This window comes from Podarcis melisellensis (assembly GCF_964234715.1).
Source record: "Podarcis melisellensis genome assembly, chromosome: 3".
Taxonomy (NCBI): Eukaryota; Metazoa; Chordata; class Lepidosauria; order Squamata; family Lacertidae; genus Podarcis; species Podarcis melisellensis.
The window spans coordinates 594639-616776 of NC_138530.1; the positions used below are offsets into that span (position 1 = coordinate 594639).

At 52.4% G+C, this 22138-nt stretch overlaps 1 protein-coding gene across 2 annotated transcripts in view; it reads left to right on the top strand.

Annotated features, from left to right (window-relative positions):
- The window catches only part of LOC309365686 (cGMP-dependent protein kinase 1-like), a 32397-nt gene extending 10966 nt beyond the window's left edge, over positions 1-21431 (top strand). For both annotated transcript variants that reach the window (XM_081904007.1, XM_081904006.1), the window contains exons 6-21: positions 3317-3422; positions 3912-3975; positions 4840-4917; positions 5325-5413; positions 6563-6628; positions 7322-7360; positions 9103-9147; positions 9970-10099; positions 11836-11978; positions 12813-12902; positions 14827-14968; positions 16916-17079; positions 18682-18798; positions 18922-18984; positions 20851-20926; positions 21022-21431. In XM_081904007.1, the coding sequence (XP_081760133.1) occupies positions 3317-3422; positions 3912-3975; positions 4840-4917; positions 5325-5413; positions 6563-6628; positions 7322-7360; positions 9103-9147; positions 9970-10099; positions 11836-11978; positions 12813-12902; positions 14827-14968; positions 16916-17079; positions 18682-18798; positions 18922-18984; positions 20851-20926; positions 21022-21111 (1502 nt within the window). In that variant the 3' untranslated portion in view covers positions 21112-21431. The remainder of the gene's footprint in view (positions 1-3316; positions 3423-3911; positions 3976-4839; positions 4918-5324; positions 5414-6562; positions 6629-7321; positions 7361-9102; positions 9148-9969; positions 10100-11835; positions 11979-12812; positions 12903-14826; positions 14969-16915; positions 17080-18681; positions 18799-18921; positions 18985-20850; positions 20927-21021) is intronic.
- Positions 21432-22138: the final 707 nt, after the last annotated feature.

The window sequence follows — 22138 nt, forward strand, 5'->3', positions numbered from 1 at the left end:
CAGTCTGGCTGCCTCATTCTGGATTAGTTGTAGTTTCTGGGTCACCTTCAAAGGTAGCCCCACTTGAGCGCAATGCAGTAGTCCAAGCGGGAGATAACCTGAGCATGCACCACTCTGGCGAGACAGTCCGCAGGCAGATAGGGTCTCATCCTGCGTACCAGATGTTGTGACCTGCATGGGTATAGGGCAGAATACAAATTTAATAAATAATGATAGTAATCCTGGCTACTAGCCACGGGCCGCTCTCTCCTTCTCCATGAATCTGCCCGATCCTCTCTTACAGCCGTCCCGGCTGGAGTCCATGGCTGCCCCCCCTGTGGGAGGGAGTTCCGCAGTTTCACTCTGCGCTGCATGAACAAGTCGTTCCTTTTGTCGGATCCCCGGAGTAGATCAGGGGATGCGAGTGCCGAGGTTATCAGCCGTGGCCACAGCTGCTCTCCCCTGAAAAGGTTTAATTAAGAAAATAATAACCAGAATAATAACCCAAACACGGCACGTCATCCCGGCTCCTGTGGCGCCTTAAAAAATGAACAAATATATTGAGGCAGAAGCTTTTGTGCCCCAGATACCACTCAAGTTTTTTTAATGCACTACAAAAGGGGGAGTGTGAGCTTTTATGTAATAACTTGACGGTAGCAGCTCCTCATAACACGGAGCAGCTGGGGAAACGGTTTCCACTTATCTGAAATAATGAGGCTGAGAGCCGGGAGGGAACCAAGTGTTGGGTAAGACTTGACCCACTTAGCAAGCCCCCCGCATTAGCAGTGGGTCTGCCCCAAGTGGGTCTCTGCCCCACCAGTGTCGGCTTTCTTGCCTGTTTGGGGCCCAGGAGGCGGGCAAATTCCTCCGTGGGTCCTGCCTTTGCCAGCCAGCCACTGGGGCATCCTTGTCCTGTTGCCATGGCGATGATACAATGGCATCCTCTACCTATTGAACAGAGGCTGCATCAGCCTCCCCTGTTTCTCCCGTCCCTCGTGTCTCCGGAAGATTGCTTGGGGGGGGGGATCAGAAACATGGGGAGGAGGCCCTGCTTTTTAAGTTCCAGTCCTTGGCTTTAGTTCCGGAACGAAGACTTTCCGGTGCCATGTTTATCATCCATCTGAAGCGTGGCAGGCCTCTTGCGATGCAGCCTGCTGCCAGTCGAGATGCAACGGTGGTTGTTATTTTTTGAGAAAGTTAATGGCAAGAGAGCTGCCCACGCTGCGTCTTGGAAATTGCCTTCCGCAACACCCTCGCGCGCATTTATGACATTGGCATGTGTCAGTTGCGCTTTGTGAGGAGTGGGGAGAAGTGCATGGTGAAGCAGGGGGCATTCTTGCGCAGGGGAGGCCCCCACCCCGGGCAGGTATCGGGGCAAGGGATGTGGGCAGCCAGGCCCCTTGGCTCATTGGCGTGTGGGTCGTGGGGGCGCCTCTGAAAGGCAGCCGTGCGTCCAAATCCCATTTTCTGGAAACTGCAGGAGAGGAGAGATGCTCTTGTGCTCCTCTGGTCGGCCACTGTGAGAACAGGGTGATGGACTAGATGAGGCCCCCTTTGCCCTGACCCAACAGGGCCCTTCTGAGGGTCTAATGGAACCTCCAGCTCCAGCAGCAGTCTACCAAGATTCCTGGAGCCAGCTGGCTCTTCTTAAGCTATTCAGCCAGACATTTTCTTCAGGGGGCGGTGTCAGGAAACTGCCATCAACTCAGAGGCGAGAGATGGAAGGGCAGTTATGTTATCGGGAGCCTCCGAAAATATCTCTTCCGGCGAGGAGGGAAGAAGTGCAGGGGCCAGAGGAGGCCAGGGAGAGCCTTAACACTGAGCCTGAGCAAGCCGGAGAGGCGGGAAGCGTGCCCTTGCCAGCGCCCATCCTGCGCTGTAGTCTTTGGCGCAGGGAGGGGCGGAAAAGGCTGGGGGTGACGCGACTTTTATGCTGGGGGAGGTACCAAAACCAACCACTCCCGGATCCTGCTAGCGATTGAGCCAGACATGAACATACGACGCTCTTCACTGTGAATACTTTGCACCAAGAATAAAGCCTGCAAGAGACAGAGTCTTGCCTGGTTACTCTCGAGCAACCGCCACACCCCTTGACAGCCGGCTTGCCTCTTCTTGCACAGTTGCAGGAGAGGAGAGATGCTCTTTTCCTCAGATGCTACTTGCAGGTTTCCCTTTGTGGCATCTGATCGGCCACAGTGACAACAGGGTTGTTATGTACTGAATTGAATAGGATCCAAACTGCAGCGGTCTGATTGGTCCTAGAACAATAGGATCCAAAAGGCAGCAGTCTGATTGGTCTTAGAACAATGCAGCAGTATGATTGGTTGGCAGGAACCACCCAATCATGCTCCAGATAGAAGTGAATCCACAACCTGATTGGCTTACAGTAGAATTCTGGAATTAGCCAATCATGTGCAGCCCATTGTGTAAATAATGTATATAAAGCAGATACTTTGAGGGGACTTTCATTCATTCCTCCTCACCACTGTGAGCTGAATAAAGAGCATGAAATCACTTTGCGACTCTGAGTATATTTCAAGGGTGATGGACTAGACGGGGGCCCCTTTGCACTGGCTTCCAGTGGAGTACAGGATCAGGTTTAAGGTGCTGGTTTAAACCTTCATAGCCCTATACGGCCTGGGACCCTTGTACCTACGGGACCGCCTCTCCTGGTATGTCCCGCGGAGGACCTTACAGTCTTCAAACAAAAACATCTTGGAGGTCCCAGGCCACAGGGAGGTTAGCCTGGCCTCAACCAGAGCCATGGCCTTTTCGGCCGTGGCCCCGATCTGGTGGAACGCTCTGTCCCAAGAGACTAGGGCCCTGCGGGACTTGACATCTTTCCGCAGGGCCTGCAAGACGGAGCTGTTCCACCAGGCCTTTGTCCAGGGCACAGCCTGACTCCCTCCTTTGGCAATCCTCACAGAACTCTAGCCCAATGGTTGACATTAATTTGATTTTGAATTGATTTGATTCTGAATTGATTTTAGAATGTTGTGTTACTTTTATTGTTGTTAGCCAGTCTGAGCCCAGCTTCGGCTGGGGAGTGTGGGATATAAATATATTATTATTATTATTATTATTATTATTATTATTATTATTATTATTATTAACCTCCAGCTCCAGAGGCAGTCTACCATGATTCCTAGAACCAGCAGGCTCCCCTTAAGCTATTCAGCCGCCCATTTTCTTCAGGGGGCGGCCTGCCTCTTCTTGTTTTCCAAACGGGGCCAGTGCAGAGTTGCCTGGCAGGGAGGGGCTCAGATATCGGGGGGGGGGGGGTATTGGGGTCGCCTGTCTCCTCAATGCAACCCCGGCCCTGCTTTTCTCCCCCCAGCGCTCACCCTCGTGGAGTTATGGGCCATTGACCGGCAGACGTACCGCACCATCATCACCGAGAATGCCAAGCGGCAGAGGGCAGAGGTGCTGGCCGGCCTGCGGAGGTGAGGGTGAGGGTGGCCGGGGAGCCCCCCCTAAAGCAGCTGGACACCCCCCACCCCTTAGCTGTTCCAAGCAGGAATCTGGTCTCCCTTCTCTGGGCAAACCTGTTGTGAAACCTCTCTCTCTCTCTCTCTCTCAAACACAATCGCACACCTCCTTCTTCCGCAATGCCCATCATGGTCTCTGGTTGCTGCCTGCCTGGGATGGTGTGGGGACAGAGGACAAACCAGTGGCCTGAGGGCAGATGGGCTCCCTTTAGGACTTGAGAACTGACTGCCCAGTGAAGAGAGGGCACCACTGAGCATGCGGCGAGTGCATTTCTTCGCCACAGTTGGGCAACCCCACCTGGTGTTGGGGCTTGCAGGCCTGGGGGATTCTTTTGTTGCGATTCCTGCGTCCTAGCAGGTTGGACTAGATGACCCCTGAGGACCCCTTCCGACTCTATGATTCCGCGTCTGGGATATCCAGGGCATTTCTGTTTTCTCTTCCAGGGTGAAGCCTCTCCAAGGCCTGTCAGATGCCGCCCTGTCCCAGCTGCTGGACTCTGCCGAGGAGGTAACAAGGGCCGGACCTCCTCTTGGGCAGGAGGAGCCTGCTGCTTCAGGGGGCGGGCAGAGGGGGGGCACAGAAGGCCTGGGCCCTGGGGGGCAGCAAAATGATGTGGTCTGGGTAGCCATGCACCCCCCTCTCACCTCTGCTACTGGCCTGGCATGGGAGGTCAGTGCCCTGCTCTGCAGCTGGCCAGAGTTGTGGTCTCCTTTACCAAGGCGGATGGGCAGTGGTCACACAGACTCCGCTTCTCCTTCCCCTCCCTCTGTGCATAGCTATTTCTTCATTTCATAAAAGAAATAAGGGGGGACAACCTCAGAGCAGTTTACAAAAAGATTTTTAAAATCCAGAAAAATCTACAACAATACTTTAAAATACCAAAAGTTAAATCACTAAAACAACAAAAATTCACAGCAACGTGAGAACAGGGCCTTTTTTACAGTGGCTCCCCATTTGTGAAATGCTCTCCCCAGGGAAGCTCGCTTGGCACCTTCATTATACAGGCACCAGGCAAAACCGTCCCTCTTCAACCAGGCCTTGGGCTGGTTGACATCCTATATCCTTTTTAAAGTGTGGGGGGGGGGACCGGGAGTTATTGATTTGTTCTATTTTTGTTCTTTATTTTGATCTTGCATCTGGGTGGGTAAGTCTAATCAAGAACGTCAGGTGCCAAAAGGAGTACAGTGAAAGTGCCTGTTTAGTGTCAAGGGGCAGGGGGTTCCCCAGGTTCTTACGAAGGTGGAATGGGTATTCTGTGGCAGCTCCATTGCCGCCGATCGAAGCAGTGGAGTGGGGCTCACAAGTGGGGTGAGGCGACCTTGTGGGTAAACTGGTGCCCAGTTGCAGCATCCCATTCTCTGCCCCCTCCAGCGCACCTTCGCCCAGGATGAAATGATCATCCAGGAAGGAGACGAGGGGAGGACCTTTTTCTTCATTCTCAGTGGACAGGTGGGTTCCAGGCCATCCTTTCCCTCCCCCCCCCCGCTCCACCCCAGAGTTTTTTGAAGAGGGAATGCCCAGTGTCGTCCCCCCACAACTTCACTGCCAGCCTTCCACAGAGCCCCAGAACCTCCCCCCGCCCTCTGCTCCAGCTGGGCTCTTGCATGCGTGCTCTGGCAGGGTCGAGAGCCTCTCTCCATTTCGAGGGCTGGACTGGATGACCCTCGGGGGTCCCTTCCAAGAGCAGCAGGATAGGCAGGCCTCCTGCAGTGACCTCCAGGGAAGTCCCTGGCCAGCCATATCCATGACAGGTGGGGAGAGGACTGCCCCCCTCCCTGGCCATGGGGCAGCAGGGAGCTGGGGAGGCCAGCCTCACACCTGCTTAGTCTGCTTCATGCCTTCTCTGGGATCCGCAGGTGGAGGTGACAAGGAGCGTGGAGGGGAAAGAGGAGCACATCCGAATCCTGAAGGCTGGGGACCACTTTGGGGAGCTGTCCCTCATCCGGTAAGCCAGTGGTTTTCAACCCGTGTGCCTTCTTGGCACCCTGGGGTGCCCTAAATGATGGTCAGGGGTGCTGCAGGCAACCCTGGTGAAATATACTCTGGCCTCCGTTGCAGCGTTCCCAAAGCAAGGAAGGATTGGACTCTGATTAATAGAATACACACGAGGCTTGACCAGCAAGACTCTGGGAGGAGTGCCAATAATAATTCCCCCCTCACCCCTCGGCCCAGGTCGTTTTATTCACAAAAGAACTTTTTACACAGTGTTCCTAAGAACCAATCAGATTTCCTCTGAGCATTTCAAAACACCCCAAGTGGGACAAAGTCAGATTAGAAGAAACTATTTCCTACTTGAGCATGCATACGTAGTTCAGAGTAAATAAAAAACGAAGCAAGGAGGAATGCTTTTAGGAAACCCCAGAGGTCATAGACAGGAATAAACAGGATGGCAGTATTTGCCATCTCCTTGTGAAATCTCTTCCTGGCCCTTAAGATCTATCTAAAGATTGACAAACTACATCAAAGTAACCTACTATCTTTATGTACTGAGGATGTCTGGTGAAGCAACTGGTCTGTGTTCCAGAATGCTGATACGTGCCTGTTAGGCGTAGAGAAAGCAAATGGCAGAGGTCGAGAGGCTTGTGGGATTTGATCAGAAATTATTGTCAATGAATCAAACCCAGTCAACGCAATGCTTTCATGGCGGACACAATGGCTTGCTCCATATTTCATAATTCCTCATAGCAATCCCACCTGGCCCCCCCCCACTCTGGATATTTGCACCCGCGCACACTGCAGTGGCTGCCCAGAGGACTCCCAAGGAGAGGGAACACGCCACGAGGGAGGGTGTTTGAAAAAGGGTGAGGGGCTGCCAGCTCTGCAGGCAAGGGGTGGCGCAACTGGGCTCCTGAGCCCCCCAGGGTTGCCACAGAAAGAATGTAGTTGGACAAGGCAGCCGTAGACCCAAAAAGGTTGAAAACCTTTGCAGTAAGCGGTCAAGCGGGGGGGTTGGTGGCCCTCTGTTTTGGAGAGGACCCCCCTTCCTGGCAGGCAGTTGTGAATAAAGCCACAGCCCCCCCCCCAATATCCCTGGCGTAGACTTAATTCTTCTGTCTTTTTCTCTCCCTTCTCTGCTTCTTCTCCTCGCCTGCAGCAATATCCGCCGGACAGCCAGCTGCCGGGCCCAGGAGGAGGTCACCTGCATTGCCATTGCCAAGGAGTAAGCCAGGATCCGGTTGAGGGGAGGGGCCCAGGGGGCTGCTTGGGGTCATCCTCACATTTCAGGAGGGTCCCCCATCCATGTGCACCAGAGTAGATGGTATCACACCCTGGGGATTCCCTGGGGGGTGCTAGGAGGGAAGGGGGCAGCAGGCGGGCGCTGGAGGTTTAACTGAGTACCAGACTTTGCAAAACTGGTATCACGGAACTGAGTTCATCTGTTTTGTCAAGTTAAACTAAGTACTTTTAATTGGGATTTCGATAAATGCGCAATTAATTGTTACTGCTTTGAATTCCGCTGTACTAGTACCTTCCTTAGTGGGCCGTGCAAACTGCTGTTCTTCTGAATAATGCTTTTTAATCGGGTCGGGGGCACTGGGGATGAGTTCATGGAGCCAAGGGGACGGGGGCTTGAAAGCGTTGGGGAGCTACTGAGCTTATAGCAGTTCCCCAAATGGCGCAGCTCACAGCTCTTTGCAGGGATGGGTGTTTGAAACTCAGTCAGAAAACTGGAGGTCAAAGGTCTCTGGACTCCCAAATCAGCGCTTGCCTTCAACCCTGACTGCCAGGACGGAGCTGAGAACCAGCGCCCCCTTTGGCCTTCCTGGTGGCAGGTCTGCACCTGAGCCCAGGTGGGCCTCCAAGTGGGATCTCAAACTCTGACATCTCCTCTCTCTCCTGTCTTTCCCCACAGGGACTTTCAGGAACTGAGCCCCATGTGCAGCCAAGAGGCGTAAGTATTTGGCTCCCCTTTAAAAGGACTTCCATGTGGAAGGAGTTGCCTTCCTGTCCTCCTTCCTCTCTCCGTATCAAGACCACTCCCCACCCAAATCTGGGGTTCCCTGGCCCTCGGTCTGTAGAAGCTGCAGGCAACCTGTCTTTGGGGTTCAGCAAGACTTTGCAGGAGGAGATTCTGGCCCCAGTTCCTTCCTTCCTTCCTTCCTTCCTTCCTTCCTTCCTTCCTTCCTTCCTTCCTTCCTTCCTTCCTTCCTTCCTTCCTGTTCATTCATTTTCTTTGATGCTGAAAATCATGCTCAAAGTGCGAATCAGGAACACAACCAAACCGTGCAGGAAGCCATTTCTTAATAACACAGCAAAACAACACAATGGCAAATGCAATAGCATACGAAAAAACATGTTTCCGTACTAGAAATATACCAAGGTTACATAAGCAACTTCCAGCATTCAATAGGCAAAATAATAAGGGAGCTTGAGAGACAGAAAGATGTGGCTCCCTCTCCTCCAGCAGACTGCATCCTCTTCGTTCTCCCCCCCAAAAAACATGTTTTATTGTTTTCACTTATTTATACAACAATCAATATTCGGCAACCCCACCCACTCCCAGCAGAAGCACCAAATGTCTGTTTAATTGCGTTTAATCTCCAAACCAATGTGGTTCTCAAACAAGGCTTCGTTCCACAAGTTGCCATGTCTCCTCGGAGGCCCATCGCCACGTTCCCTCGTTGTTGCGGAATCTAATACAACTATGTCAGGTGGGTGGGAATGGGACTTGGGCTGTTGAACTCTCTCAGACGGTGGATACTGAGTCCCAGGGTTGTGAGGTCTGCATTCAGGGTCTTCCGACACCTTGCAAGGGGGTGTTTGGGGCCTCTGACCCCTCTCCGGGTGCTCCGTCCTTCAGGCGGGACCTGGGATGGGAGTTCCTCCTGCCCTGTGGAATTGGGTGGGCTCTGCCTGCGGGGTCCCACCAAGGTCCTTCCTCTTCCTTGCTTAAACCAAGGGTTCACCCGAGGCCCCAATCCAGATCCTGCCATCCCCCTTGAGCTGTGGTGGCGTCCCAGAGCAACTCATTCCTATCCCAATTTCTCCTCCAAGGAGCCACGCATGGCTCTCCCCTTCCTCAATTTATCCCCACAAGGACCCTGTGAGGGAGGTTAGGCTGAGAGGGGCAGCGACTGGCCCAAGTCGCCCCCAGCGAGCTTCACGGGGATTTGAACCCTGGTTTCTCCCAGCTTCTAGTCTGACGCTCTAACCGCTACACCACGCTGCCAAGACGAATGGGCTCAGTCCCTTTGGCAAATGTTGCCAAGAGGTAGAGCTGGCTTCAAGTCTCCGTCTGAGAACTGCTTAAGTGACCCTCAGTTGGTAGAGCGCGAGACTCTTAATCTCAGGGACGTGGGTTGGAGCCCCATTCCTGCATTGCAGGGGGCTGGACTAGATGACCCTCCGAGGTCCCTCCCAACTCTGCAATCCTATGATTCTGTGACCCAATTTCTGCACTTTGCCTGTGTACTCAATTCACCCCCTTTGGGGAGCCCTAGAGGACGAGGATTCGTTTGACCCAGGAAGAGGCTGGGGGAAGAGAGTCACCAATAGTTAGGAAGGGTGGTTTGAGATGGGGGGGGCTCCTTTGGCCCTGGGGGTGTTTGGGGGCACATGTTTGGGAAGATCTGGGAAGGATGGGAAGGGACCTTTCATTTGGCTGATTTCGCCTTTTCTTCCCCCTCCCCGCAGGGAAATGGCGGCGCAGGAGGCTCCCCCCTTCTCTGAGCCCAGACGGTCAGTGCTCAAACTCCTGCGGTTTGGGTGGGGGCATCAGGGCTGGTGGGGGCCCCTGTGGGGGTCCAGGGAGCCCAGATGTGGAGGAAGAAAGAAGCCCACATTTTGGACTAGATTGACCCCTTGGACCCCTTCCAACTCTACCTGGCAGATGCCAGGCCCTTTGCCCTCTGTCCAGGTGGGCAGCGCCAGGGCAGCCTTCCCCCTGCCTGGCCACTTTCTCCCTGCATTCCTTAGCCTGGGCAGGTGCCTCGCCTTGCCTGGCTAGTGGCCAGCCCTCTGGGGTTGCCTGTTTTTGAAAGACACCCCCCCAGCAAGGTGGGATCCCTCGCTGGAGACCCAAGGAAGCAACAGAGCAGCTGTTTTTCATCCTGACCTCCAGCCAAGCTCGGCATCTGTGGGTCGGGCTGGGCGGACAGACACCTTGAAGCCCTGGCGTGGCGTTGCTGCCAGCCGGTGTCAGCACTATTGCGCTCGAGAGACCTGGCTCCGCTGAGCTGCCTCTGCTCCTGTGTCTCTTCTGACTCTGGGGCGCCACTGCAGGGCTGGCGGCAGACGTGGGGAGGGGCTTGGCAAGGGGCCAGCGACGGGCCCACAAGCAGGGGCTGGGCGTCAGGGGCATACGCACAGCCCAAAGAAGGCAGCTGTGTTCCAGCTAGCCATGGTGTGGCAAGGAGAGCGAGGGACCTCCTCATTTCCCACGCAGAAGAGGGACCTGAATCTTCACCCCCCAGGGAGGGAAAGTCTCCAGCAAGATTTCATGGCTGCTGGGCACCCAGTCTCTCTCTCTCTCTCTCTCTCTCTCTCTCTCTCTCTCTCCAGGGGGTCCTTCCTGGAGGGAGCTCAGAACCCCCTGCAGCTCCAGGACCTCCTACCTGTTCTCTACGAAGATGGGGATCAGCGAGGGAAGCCAGTCATCTTGGGCACTGGGGGCTTTGGCACCGTGGAGCTGGTAAGGCCTGGGGGAGGAATGCGGGTAAAAGTGTACTGGGAAATGATCAATTGAATCGAATGAATTGGGAAAAAAATGTTTAAAAGTACTTCCCTCCAAAAAAATGAGTCTTTTCTGTGGGGGATAATTCAGACTGAAATTCCCAGGTGTCAAAAAAGGTTGTTTATGTCTGCTACTACTGCGGCCCGTGTTTTGTAGCCCAGAAATGGAGAATGAGTGAGGCCCCAATTAAAGAAGAATGGCGGCTTAGACTGATGGAATATGTGCATCTTGCAGGCTTAACATATAGAGTAAGAGAACAAGAAGAACATAACGTTCAGAGAAGATTGGAAAACGTTTTTGAATGCACTATATAGGAAATAATATAGCTGAAAAGATTGGCAGCATTAAGATAAATTCAACAGCATAAATAAGTTTGGATGGGTGCAATAATGGAATAGTGAACGGTATAGTTTATGTAAAATATGCAGGGATTTATTATATGTAAAATGAACCACAGAAAGAGAAGAAGGGAAGTCATTGATATCTTAAGGACGTAAAAGTGAGTATTCTAAATTGTAAAACAGAATGATATACAAAGGGCTGGGGGAGGAATGGGCTCACTTGGGAGGTGTTCTCCTTCCTTGGAGGGGTTCCAGCAGAGGTTGGGTGGCCATCTGGCCAGTGGTTCTCCAGCTGTGACTCCTGCTTATTGGACTGGATGGCCCTCAGGGTCCTTCCGACTCTAGAGATCTTTGGTTCTGCTCTGGACGGATCCTTCCTTTATCCTTCCATCAAATGCCCACCCTGGGCGATGCCACCTCCAGTGCCACCACCAGGGCGGGGACAAGAGAAAGAGCCTAAGAAGGGCTTGATGGATCCAGCCAGTGGCTCATCTGGTCCAGCATCCTATTCTCACAGGGACTGACCAGACGCCTGTCGGCAGGACCTGGGTTCAAGAGCCGCTCTGCCCTCCTGAGGTTTCCAGCAACTGGGGCTCAGAAGCATGTCTGCCTCCTGGCTACCGGCCATTGATAGTCCTCTCTTCCTCTATGAATTTATCCCACCCTCCCCCAAAGCCATCCATGTTGCTGGTCCTCCCTTCCTCCTACAGCGGGGAGTTCCATAGTTCACCTGCGCGCCATGTGAAGAAGGACTTCCTTTCATTTATCCTGAATCTTCCAACAAGCCTTGAAGAATCCTAGAATTTTTTGATAATTTATTACGGTCAGAGACCAGCTTATAAAACACACTCGGGGGTCCAATCCCAGAAGGAAAACAAACATTTAAAACAATGTACAACAATAAATTTAAAATTTGTAAATGTGATAAGCGTATAGACACTTAAAACTTTAAGATAAGCTACCGCAGAGAGATGATCCAGAGTCACCCATGGAACCGAGTTTGGGGATTTTCTTAATAAACTAGTTTGGGTCGGGGGGATAGTCTGTGCCTATACAGAATCTGGCGACCATCCAGGTCATCTTATGATCTTTGCCTAGCAGGAAAAGGTCATTTTTTTGCTTTTCCGGGAGGTCAGTGAGCCTCACCAGCAGGGGATCAATGGGATGCTAGAATTGTAAAGTTCTAGATGACCCCACAAGGGCAATCTGGTCCAATGCAGGGATCTTTTCCCCTCCGTGGGGCTTGAACCCTGGATTTAAGAGTCTCGCGCTCTGCCGACGGAGCCTTCTCGGCCTGCGCTGTGCCAGCGGCCCCCCACTTCTCCCTCTCTCCCCTCCCTGCCTACCTCGCAGGTCCGTCGCGTGGAGGAGGGCCAGGAGCTCTTCTTTGCTCTCAAGCGCCTGCGGAAGGACCATGTGGTGCAGAAGCGGCAGCAGGAGCACGTCCTGATGGAGAAGAAGGTCCTCCGGCAGAGCCGCTGCCCCTTCATCGTCAGGTGCTGGCGCCTTCCTCTTCCCACTCCCCGTCTCCAGTGGGGGGCAAGGGGGGGTCTGGGGCCCGGAGTCCACAGAGATGGACGTTAGGCGATCCCTGCAGCGGCAGCAGCCCAGCCTCCTGTTCTCGCAGTGGCCAAATCCCCCTAAGGACCTTGGACTCCAGGTAGACTGTCCCTGGAGCTGGAGGTTCCACAGGAACACAGGAAGGGCCTGGCTGCTGGATCAGGCCCAAGGACACCCTCCCATCAAATGACGTCAAGGAGATGAATAACTGTCCGACTTTTAGGGGGCAGCCCTGTCTAGGGAAGCTTTTGCTGTTTTATTGTGTTTTATATCTGCCGGTTCCTGGGGCAGCACTAGAATTTTCACAGCTGAGTCCTCAACCCCTTTATTACTGCGCTTTGCTTTCTTCAAGTTGGGCTTTGTTTAAAACTTGCCATTTAGGTTTTCAAACCTTTTTTGTTAATTCAGTATTTGTACTTTTGAGTCCTCAATCCTTTATTACTGCGCTTTGCTTCACCTCGGTCGAGCTAGGATTATAATACTTCAGAATTTGGGGGGGGGGGTTCTACCCTTTTTTAATTTTGGTCATTTAAAGTTTATGATTTTTCTCTTTCCTTCTGAGGAAACTGAATAGTTCAGTGGAACGAGGTTTGTAGCCGGCATCCCGTTAAGGCTTTGTTCAATTCTAGGTTTTTCTAATTTTTTCCTTAAGCTTTTTGATTTTCCTTATTATTTAGTTTATTTCCACAAGGTAATATTTCTAGTCGATTACTTCTCGTTTCAGGGATTTTCATGGTATTTCATTTGCTGCCTTTTTTCTCTCCCTGCAGGCTCTTTGCCACCTTCCGAGACAGTCGGCATGTCTACCTGCTGCTGGAGTTCTGCCAGGGGGGCGAGTTGTGGGCCAAACTGCGTGAGGCGTAAGTGGGGGTAGAGGGAGGGGCGGAGATGTGGGGCAGGCCATGCCAACGGGCGGGTGGGGGCTGTGATCCGGAAAGGAGGCTGCTTGGGACCCATCATAGAATGGAACCATAGAAGGGCAGAGTGGGGCCCTGGGCAGTAGCCCCACCTCCTGGCCACTAGAAGCCCCGCCCCCAGGGGAGAAGGCCACGCCCCCAAGCCCAAGCTGTCCCCATTGGCAGGAGGGGCCCTGGGGGTGCATTGCAGTGCTGGATTTAACCCTGGGAGTTTCTTGCAGGGGTTTGGGGAGGAGAGCAAAAGCATCCTTGCAGGGAGTCCTGGTGGCCCCAATAATGGAGCTCGCGGTTATTAACCTGATTGTGGGAATGTTCAGGGTGGCAGGAGAGGATATAGTCTTTATTTATATCCTTCCAAACCTGTGCTAGCAAGTTTCTTTATGTAGCAGAGTTACATTCCCCTTTTTACATGCACAGCAGATAGCTGGTTGCAGGCTCGTGTGAGCCTCTCACTGGTATACAGTCTGCCTCAGATTGAACTGTATGTTCCTGGTAAGTTCCCTTTGAATCCCTCTTAAAAGAATAAAGACGCCACAATCTTATTCGTAAGCAATAAAAAGATAGTTTACTCACAATCAGGCAGAGCACAGCGTGATCCCTGAGGGCAGCCTTTAGGCTTAAAGTTACAAACATATAAAAACAGGTTTACCCCATAACGGAGATGATCTGAGGGATTGCTTGGCTGGCAGCGAGCAGTTCATCCAATGAAAGCAAGATGGGAAAGAAGGAAAAGAGTGAGAGTGCTGTGTGACTTGTCCTTTTGTTACCTGGACAGGTTAGGTCACGCCCACCTTTAATAATAATAATAATAATAATAATAATAATAATAATAACAACAACAATAATAATAATAATAATAATAATAATAATAATAATAATAATAATAATAATAATAATTTATTTATACCCCGCCCATCTGGCTGGGCTTCTCCAGCCACTCTGGGCGGCTTCCAACCAAATATTAAAATACTGTAATACATCAAACATTAAAAGCTTCCCTAAAGTAGGCTGCCTTCAGATGTCTTCTAAAAGTTTGGTAGTTATTTTTCTCTTTGACATCTGGTGGGAGGGTGTTCCACAGGGCAGGTGCCACCACCGAGAAGGCCCTCTGCCTGGTTCCCTGTAACTTGGCTTCTTGCAGTGAGGGAACCGCCAGAAGGCCCTCGGAGCTGAACCCCGGTGTCCAGGCAGAACGATGGGGATGTAGACGCTCCTTCGGGTATACTGGACTGAGGCCGTTTAGGGCTTTCAAGGTCAGCACCAGCATGCAAAGGAAGGATGCTCCAGCCAGGAGGAATAGGAAGTTTTGACTGGCTGGACCAAACATTCCCTTGCATGTCTTCTCTAGTATTACACAGAATGTTGTACTTGGCTGCTCCCAGTGGATTACATCCCACACTGATCATGCCTGATCCTATGAACTGACCTTTCACCATTGGAGACCCTTTGCATTGCAGGGGGTTGGCATAGATGACCTTTGGGTACCTCCCATCCCTACAATTCTACGAGACTCTGAGTCCCTCCAGTTCAGTATCTGCAGCAGCTTCACTCCGAGAGCCTTTCCCAGCCCTGCCTGCAGCTGCAGACCTTCTGCATGCTAAAGCAGCTGCCCTGTCGCTGGCCTGTTCAGCTAAAGGCAAAGCAAGATTCTAGTCCTCCTAGTTCTGAATTAAAGGGTTGGTTTAAGCAGGAACAAGAAAGCTGCCTTACTTCCACCAAGCTCAGTATTGCCTACACGGACTGACAGCGATGGCCTTCTGGGACCCCAGCCCTGCCCAGGGCCTCTGGGGACGGCGCCCGAGGCCCTCTGCATGCCAAGCAGCTGTCCTGCCTCTGAGCATGGCTCCGCCTCCTCTCGCCCCTCCAGCCGCTGCTTCTCAGAGCCGGTGGCCGTCTTCTGCTCCGCCTGCGTGGTCGAGGCCCTGGACTACCTGCATGCCCAGGGGGTCGTGTATCGCGACCTGAAGCCAGAGAACTTGATGCTGGACGCCAAGGGCTACGTCAAGCTGGTAACAGAGGGGGAGGGAAGGGGAGGGTGGCACAGAGGGGTTCCTGGACAGCTGGGCACCTCAGAACAAGCCCCCCCCGACCTCTGAGGGTGGAGGGATGGGTCATTGGCGATGGCAAAGGGGAGCACACTCTGCATGTGCTCAGAGGTGCTTTTCACCAGTCAAATGTTCCATGTGAAAAAATGGCCCTGGTCCTGAGATCTCATTCAGATGAAGCTCTGCAGGAAGAAAATGCCCTCTAGATCAGTGACTCCCACACTTTTTCAGGCCCCCACCCACTTGGCTTCAGTGCCCCCTCCCCTCTAAAAAGTGTTGAGGTTCCTGTATTGCAAGGGGTTGGTTTAGATGACCCTTGAGGTCCCATTCAACTCTACAGTTCTGTGATTCAGAATACAGGTAGTGGGTTTGCATGACCCATTAAGGAAAATAAGAGTGCAGCAAAATTCAAAACACTAACAATGAATCCCACCTTTATTCAAAAATCCAATTAAAACCATTTAGTTTAACTGATTATCTTGATCCAGCGATACCAGATTTTCCAATGCCTGATAGTCATTTACACCTGCCGCAGCCCCCTGCCCCCTTTTCGGTCCCCACAGGTAACTCCACCACCCTCCACGGGGCAGAGCGCTCACTTGGGAAGTGCGGCATTGATGCCAGCGGGGAGAAAGGGCAGGGACAGAGATGTCCAACTCACTTGGCAATGGAAGGGTGGTGGCATTAGCCACAGTTAATGGTCGCTGTGTCCTCCTTACCTGTGGGAACTGATGAGGTCAAATGTGGCACCTTCATTCATGTATGCAAAGCTGACCTCACAGCTTGCCGTTTCCCCCCCACACCTGTGTGTGGACACACCTGTCAGTTGAGGATACACCTGTCTGGCCGAGTGGGCAGCTTCAGCTCCAATAAAATTGGTTTTGACATTACCCAGTAACAGTGCATCCCTCTGCACATTTATTTGGAAATAAGTCCAACCGTCTTCAAGTAAGAGGTCCTGTAGCCTTATTAGACTTTACCGATTGGTGGGCTCTGCGTTGCTCCCGGACGGGAGGAAGGAAGTCAAATGACACTGAGGGTTGGTTCAGAGAAAGAGTTCTTTATGTCTGCTCTCCGGATAGCAGAAGACACTTGCGTGGTCAGTGCACAGCAAGTCCAAAGAAATGAGAAGTTTCATGCAGTATATATATCCTCCAGGCACCCTCTCCCTCCTTCCCCAGGAATCCAGCCATGTCAGCCTATGTATGCAGGTTGACATCACATATGTTCCTGCTCTGGTATTCTTAACCATAAAGGTCCTTCCTGTACTTCTGACCATAAAAGGATCTTCCTGTTCCTACTCTTATCTTGGAGCAAGAGGTCACCATCTCCAAGGACACACTCTGGCGCTGTTCCCAGACTGGGTCTGTGCGTCTTTGTGGTCAGGACGTAAGATAAGGCACAGACGTGTCTTCTCTGTTCTACTGGTACAGTCAAGGCCATCTTTGCCGTCACAAACTGATAAAGGAGAGGGCTCTGAGCACTTGTTTATACAGCTGGGTTTTGGCTCAAGAGCTCAAGTTCATGCATTTTAGGAATGCTAAGAAGAAAAGGGGGGTTCAAGTCAGTTTTAAACTGACTGCACAGAAACCCATTCCTTCAGTCCGGACGGCGACGGGGTGTGTGTGTCAGCATAACTCTCTCTCTGTGCATTATTGGTGTCCCATTGGGGCCCCTCGTCGGCCACTGAGAGAAAGGATCATTGGCATGATCCATCAGGACAACTACTGCGATAGCAGAACCTCCATACACAGGTGCAGTCTACCGCTGGGTGCCAGACAGTGGGGGACACAACGGGAGAGTGCTTGCGGGTTTCCCCTTGGGGCATCTGGTCAGCAGCTGTGAGACCAGGATGCTGGACTCCTGGGCCTGATCCAGCCAGTTTCTTCTTCACCCCCTGTTTCTCTGCAGGTGGACTTTGGCTTTGCCAAGGCGCTGAAGCGGGGGGAGAAGACCTACTCCTTCTGCGGGACCCCTGAGTACCTGGCTCCCGAGATCCTCCGCCACGAGGGGCACGACTTTGCCGTGGACTTTTGGACCCTGGGCGTCCTCATCTTTGAGATGCTTGTTGGGCGGTGAGACATAGACCCCCCCATATGCACAAGATTATGGGGGGCCCTTGTGCTGTTTTCTCCTCACTTCCAGCAGCAGCTGTGGGGCGGGGCAGTGGGGAGAAAACAGAGGAAGGACAAAGCAATGGGTGCACCCTAAAGTTTGGGGGTGCCAGAGCTGCCAGCTGAGCCCAGCAGGGGAAGGGGCTACAGTGCTGCAAGGGGGGCACCCCAGATTGCCTCAAGGAAGGCCACAGCACCCTCTTGCTCAGCTCCTTCTAGTCAGTGTAGAGGGATCTCTTGTGATTTGGGGGAGGGATGGGAGCCAGTTGCAAGGAAGGGGAATCCTTGGGGGGTCAGGGAGTGGCTTTGGGGAGCACAGAGGCGCTCAGCATCACCTTCTGGCTTTTTGGTGCATCAGCATATTCAGGGCTGACCCCCTCCCCATGGGGCAGGCTGAGGCAGCCACTGCAGGTAGGGAACCCCAAGAGGCAGCAACCCCAAGGGCAGCCCCACTGCCATAACGGCTCCTAGCAAGATGCTGCAGAAGTCTTGCTCGATCTTGTGCACTCCGCAGGATCTTGCCAAAATCTCACAAGATCTCCTTGAAATCTTGTGAGATCTTGCTAGAAACCAACCACCTCAGTTTTGACTAGGGGTCAGCAAACGTTTTCAGCAGGGGGCCGGTCCACTGTCCCTCAGACCTTGTGGGGGGCCGGACTATTTTTTTGGGCGAAAATAATGAACGAATTCCTATGCCCCACAAATAACCCAGAGATGCATTTTAAATAAAAGGACACATTCTACTCATGTAAAAACACGTTGATTCCTGGAGCATTCCTGGTGACTGGGCCAGAACCAGCCCCTGGGGCTTAGCTGCCTACCCATGGGCTGTACCAAAGCAGTGAAATGGGACAGGCCAGCCCTGTACACACACAGATAGGTAACCTAGATAGGAAGAAACGTGAAAACAGGGATTTGGAGAATCTCCTTCTGAGAACTGTGTTAACGATGAGCCGAGAAAGTTTGCAAAGGACAAACTCTTGGCCTTCAGCTAGAGAGAGAGGAGTCACCCTGATCTTCTCTCAGAACCAGGCACCCAGCTCTGGTCAGGCAGGCTTCCTTCTCTGGGAAGGTGACTTAATTTCTCTGCATGTGTGAAGCGTAGAGAAGGTGAGAGAATGCCTGCCGGACTGTGACTTGGAGACCCCTGGACAGGGGTGGAGAAAGGTGGTGCGGTGGGGGCAGTCCGCCCTGGGTGTCACCACTGAGGGGGGTGACAGAATGCCAGGCTGCACGCACCGCGGGGCCTGCAGGGTGCCCGGGCCACGCATCTCTCCTGGGAGAGACGCAGTGGTTGTGGTGCTTGCAGGCTCCGCACTCCCCAAACGGTCCGCCCGCTGCCTCCCCCTCAGCTGTAGGGCAGCTGAGAGGGAGGGGGCAGGCAGACTCCTCAGAGGCCCCATGGAGAGTCCTGCACCGCCTTGCTCCGCCGCTGCCTCTGAACTCTGTTTTTAGGGGTTGCCAGAGGCTGCTGCCCAAGAAAAAGCCCCCTTAGATTCTGCAATGGTGTCATTGATAGAAGAAAATTCACGCCGGCTTCCCCTCTATCTCCCCAACCCCAAGGCCCCCCTTCCACAGCGCTGAGCCTCAGAAGATCTACAGCAAGATCATGGACGGCATCTTCTCCTTCCCGGTGTTTGTGAGTGAGTCTGCCTGCTCCCTGGTGGCCAAGCTGTGCAGGTGTGTCTCCCCACCAGCGGCAGGGGGGCTCCCCGCTTATCGCATGGAAAGTGCATGCGTCATGTGCAAAGGAATGAAGCTGAACCTCCTCTTCTTCTCCCCCCCCCCCGGTTTTTATGGCAGGCGCCGGCCAGGGCAGCGCCTGGGCAATACCAGCAGCGGCATCCGTGGCATCCGTAAGCACAGGTGAGTCCACAGGGCAGAGGCTGCAGTGCCTGTCTCTGCCAGCAGGAGGCGCAGGAGAGGCCGAGGGTTTCTCTTCCCTCCTTTGGCCTTCCTGCACCTGGCGCCTTCCAGCTGTTTTGAACTACAACTCCCATCAGCCCCAGCCAGCCCCAGGGCGAGGGGCGGGGACATAGGAAGCTGCCTTATGCTGAGTCAGACCGTATTGTGGTTGTTGATCTTGCACATTTGGAAGCCATAGGATGAATCAAAACTGACTGTTCTTGAAATAAAAATTGTCCGGTTGAAAAATATGGTTCAAAAGGTTTACCAACAGCAAAACGATACGATACAATACGATACGATGATACGATATCTTTATTGTCCTTGTCCCTTGCCGAACAATGAAATTGAAAAACTACATAAAACTACCACAAAACTACATAAAACTACATAAAAACTATATAAAACTACATAAAAACTACATAAAACTACATAAAACATTCAAAACCCCCTAAAAAACTCTAAAACCCCATTTTAAAATACACTATACTACAGAGACCCCTTATGCTGCATTTAGAACCAGAACTGCATTAGTGTAGAAACTGTTTCTCAGACGGCTAGTCCTGGCCTTTATAACCGTGGACCTTCTTCCAGAAGACAGAAGCTGAAAGAGATCATTTCCGGGGTGCGTACGCTCATGTGCTATCTCTGCCGCTTTCTTATGGCACCTGGCAGCATAGATTTGATTTAAGGTGGGAAGAGTGCACCCAATAATTCTCTCTGCAGTCTTTACAACCCTGGATAGCATTGTTTTTCCCCTGGCCGTGCAGCTCCCAAACCACACGCACAGACCATAAGTTAGTACGCTCTCCACAGTGCAATGGTAGAATGCCATCAACAAACTTAAATCGATAACGTTACATCTGGATAGTTGCATAATATCGTGTGCTGATTCTAGCACAGAAGGAACATCTTAGAAATATGAAATATCTTCCTCCAGAGCTGAAATCGAAGCTCCGCCTCTCCAAACCCAGTCTGCAGAGAGAACAGAGAGAAGCCTTTCTTCTTCCCGGCTGCTTTCAGAACAAAGACACACCCAAAAGGGAGACTTGTAACTGAATGCTTCATGTGACCAAAGTTACACACCTCCTGAGAGCTAGCAGAGATGCATTCTCACCTGATGATTAACTTGTTAGGCACTCTCAGAGGTTTAGGTCAGCTCCATGGAACTTTCCATACCATGCTATGCTTTTAGCAGTACAGTGGTACCTCGGGTTACATATGCTTCAGGTTATATATGCTTCAGGTAACACACTCCGCTAACCCAGAAATATTGCTTCAGGTTAAGAACTTTGCTTCAGGATAAGAACAGAAATCAGGCTCCGGCGGCGCGGCAGCAGTGGGAGGCCCCATTAGCTAAAGTGGTGCTTCAGGTTAAGAACAGTTTCAGGTTAAGAATGGGCCTCCGGAACAACTTAAGTACTTAACCTGAGGTACCACCTTGCTTCTCAAACTTAATCCATTCCAGGAGTCTATTTGACTCCTGAAACCATTTGAAAACCAAGGCGCGGCTTCCAATGGGCTGCAGGAACTTGCTGCACTCAATCGGAAGCCGCAGAAGCCACGTCAGACGTTTGGCTTCCGAAAACTGTTCGCAATCTGGAACACTCATTTCCAGGTTTGCGGTGTTTGGGAGTCGATTTGTTCGGGATTCAAGCCATTCGACTACCAAGGTACCACCGTACACATACAGAGTTATTTTGAACAATTAAACAATTATACTTATCAGACCATTGGTCCAGTTTTGACTATGTGTTGGGTGAAGAAGGATTTTAATTGATCTGAATCTTCCACCCCACTGACCCTTGCCTTGCCTTCCCTCCACAGGTGGTTCAGCTCCCTCTCCTGGAAAAAGCTGGCGCTGCGTCAGATCGAGGCCCCCACCACCGTTCTGCTCAAGCAGGTATTGGGTGGGGCTCTTTTGGGGCAGCAAGGACTCCCCTCCAGCTGCCGCCCCCCCTCACGACTGCCTACTTTCCCCTCCTCCTCCTCCTCCAGGGCTCCCCCTACGTCAACTTCAAGCGCTTCTCGGTCTCCCGGCAGCAGCAGCCCGAAGAGGAGTTTTCTGGCTGGGACGAAGACTTCTAAGCTCCTGGCACCGCGGAGGTGGGAGGGCAGGAAGACCCTTCCTTTGACCCCACAGACTGGAGCCGCAGCTGAGAGGGAGCCCCCGCAGCCTCTCTCCCCCCTCGAAATGCTTTTCAGCAGGGGCCCCCCAGCCTGGATGTCCTCAGCCCCCTGCCCCCAGTGCTTGGCCAAGGCTCTCGTGTGCCCCTTCCTCTCCCCCCACAACTGCCTTGTCTGGGAGCTGATGGCTGCAGTGGGCAGAGTCACTGTGAAAGGGGGAAACCCTCCAGTCTGCCTTGTCTCGTCCTGCTCAATGTGGAAAATAAAATTAGTTCAGGGAACAGTCTGGCCCCTGCCTCCTCCTCTGCGATTTGGGCATGCAGGGGGGGCGGGTGCTGGTGGTCCGTATTCTGTCTCCTCCAGCTCTCCAGGTGCGAGGACATTTGGAAAACACTGTGTGCCGTTCTGGTCACCTCACCTCAAACAGGAGCATAGCTGTCAAATGTCCCTTATTTGATGGGACAGTCCCACTGCTGTCCCTTATTGATGAGGCTTCGTTTGGCTGCTGGCTGGGCTTTCTGCCTTTGGCTTGGAGGGGATCAGAAGTTGAACATACCTGTGTCCGGAAAATCCCTTATTTTGCCTGCTGATCCCTTATTTTCGAGGCTGCTGGTCCCTTATTTTCAAATCTGTAAGTTGACAGCTATGAACAGGAAATTGTAGATTTGGAAAAGGTTCAAAGTGACAGAGGGGACAGAGCAAAAGCTGCAGCGTTTGGGACTTTTTGGTTTAGAGAAAAGGCCAGGAAGAGGCGACTTGATATAAAATTAGGCCTGGCCTGGAGAAAGTGGCTGCAGAAATGTTTTTCTTCCACTCTCATAATGCTGGAACTTGGATACTGAGTGAAGCTGAAGGCGGGGAGATTCAGGAGAGATGTAAGGAAGCCCTTCGTCACACAGCACAGAGTTAAACTGGGGAACTCCTTGCCACAGGAGGAGGCAGTGATGGCCACCAAGCTGGATGGTTTTAAAAGAGAATGAGACCAATT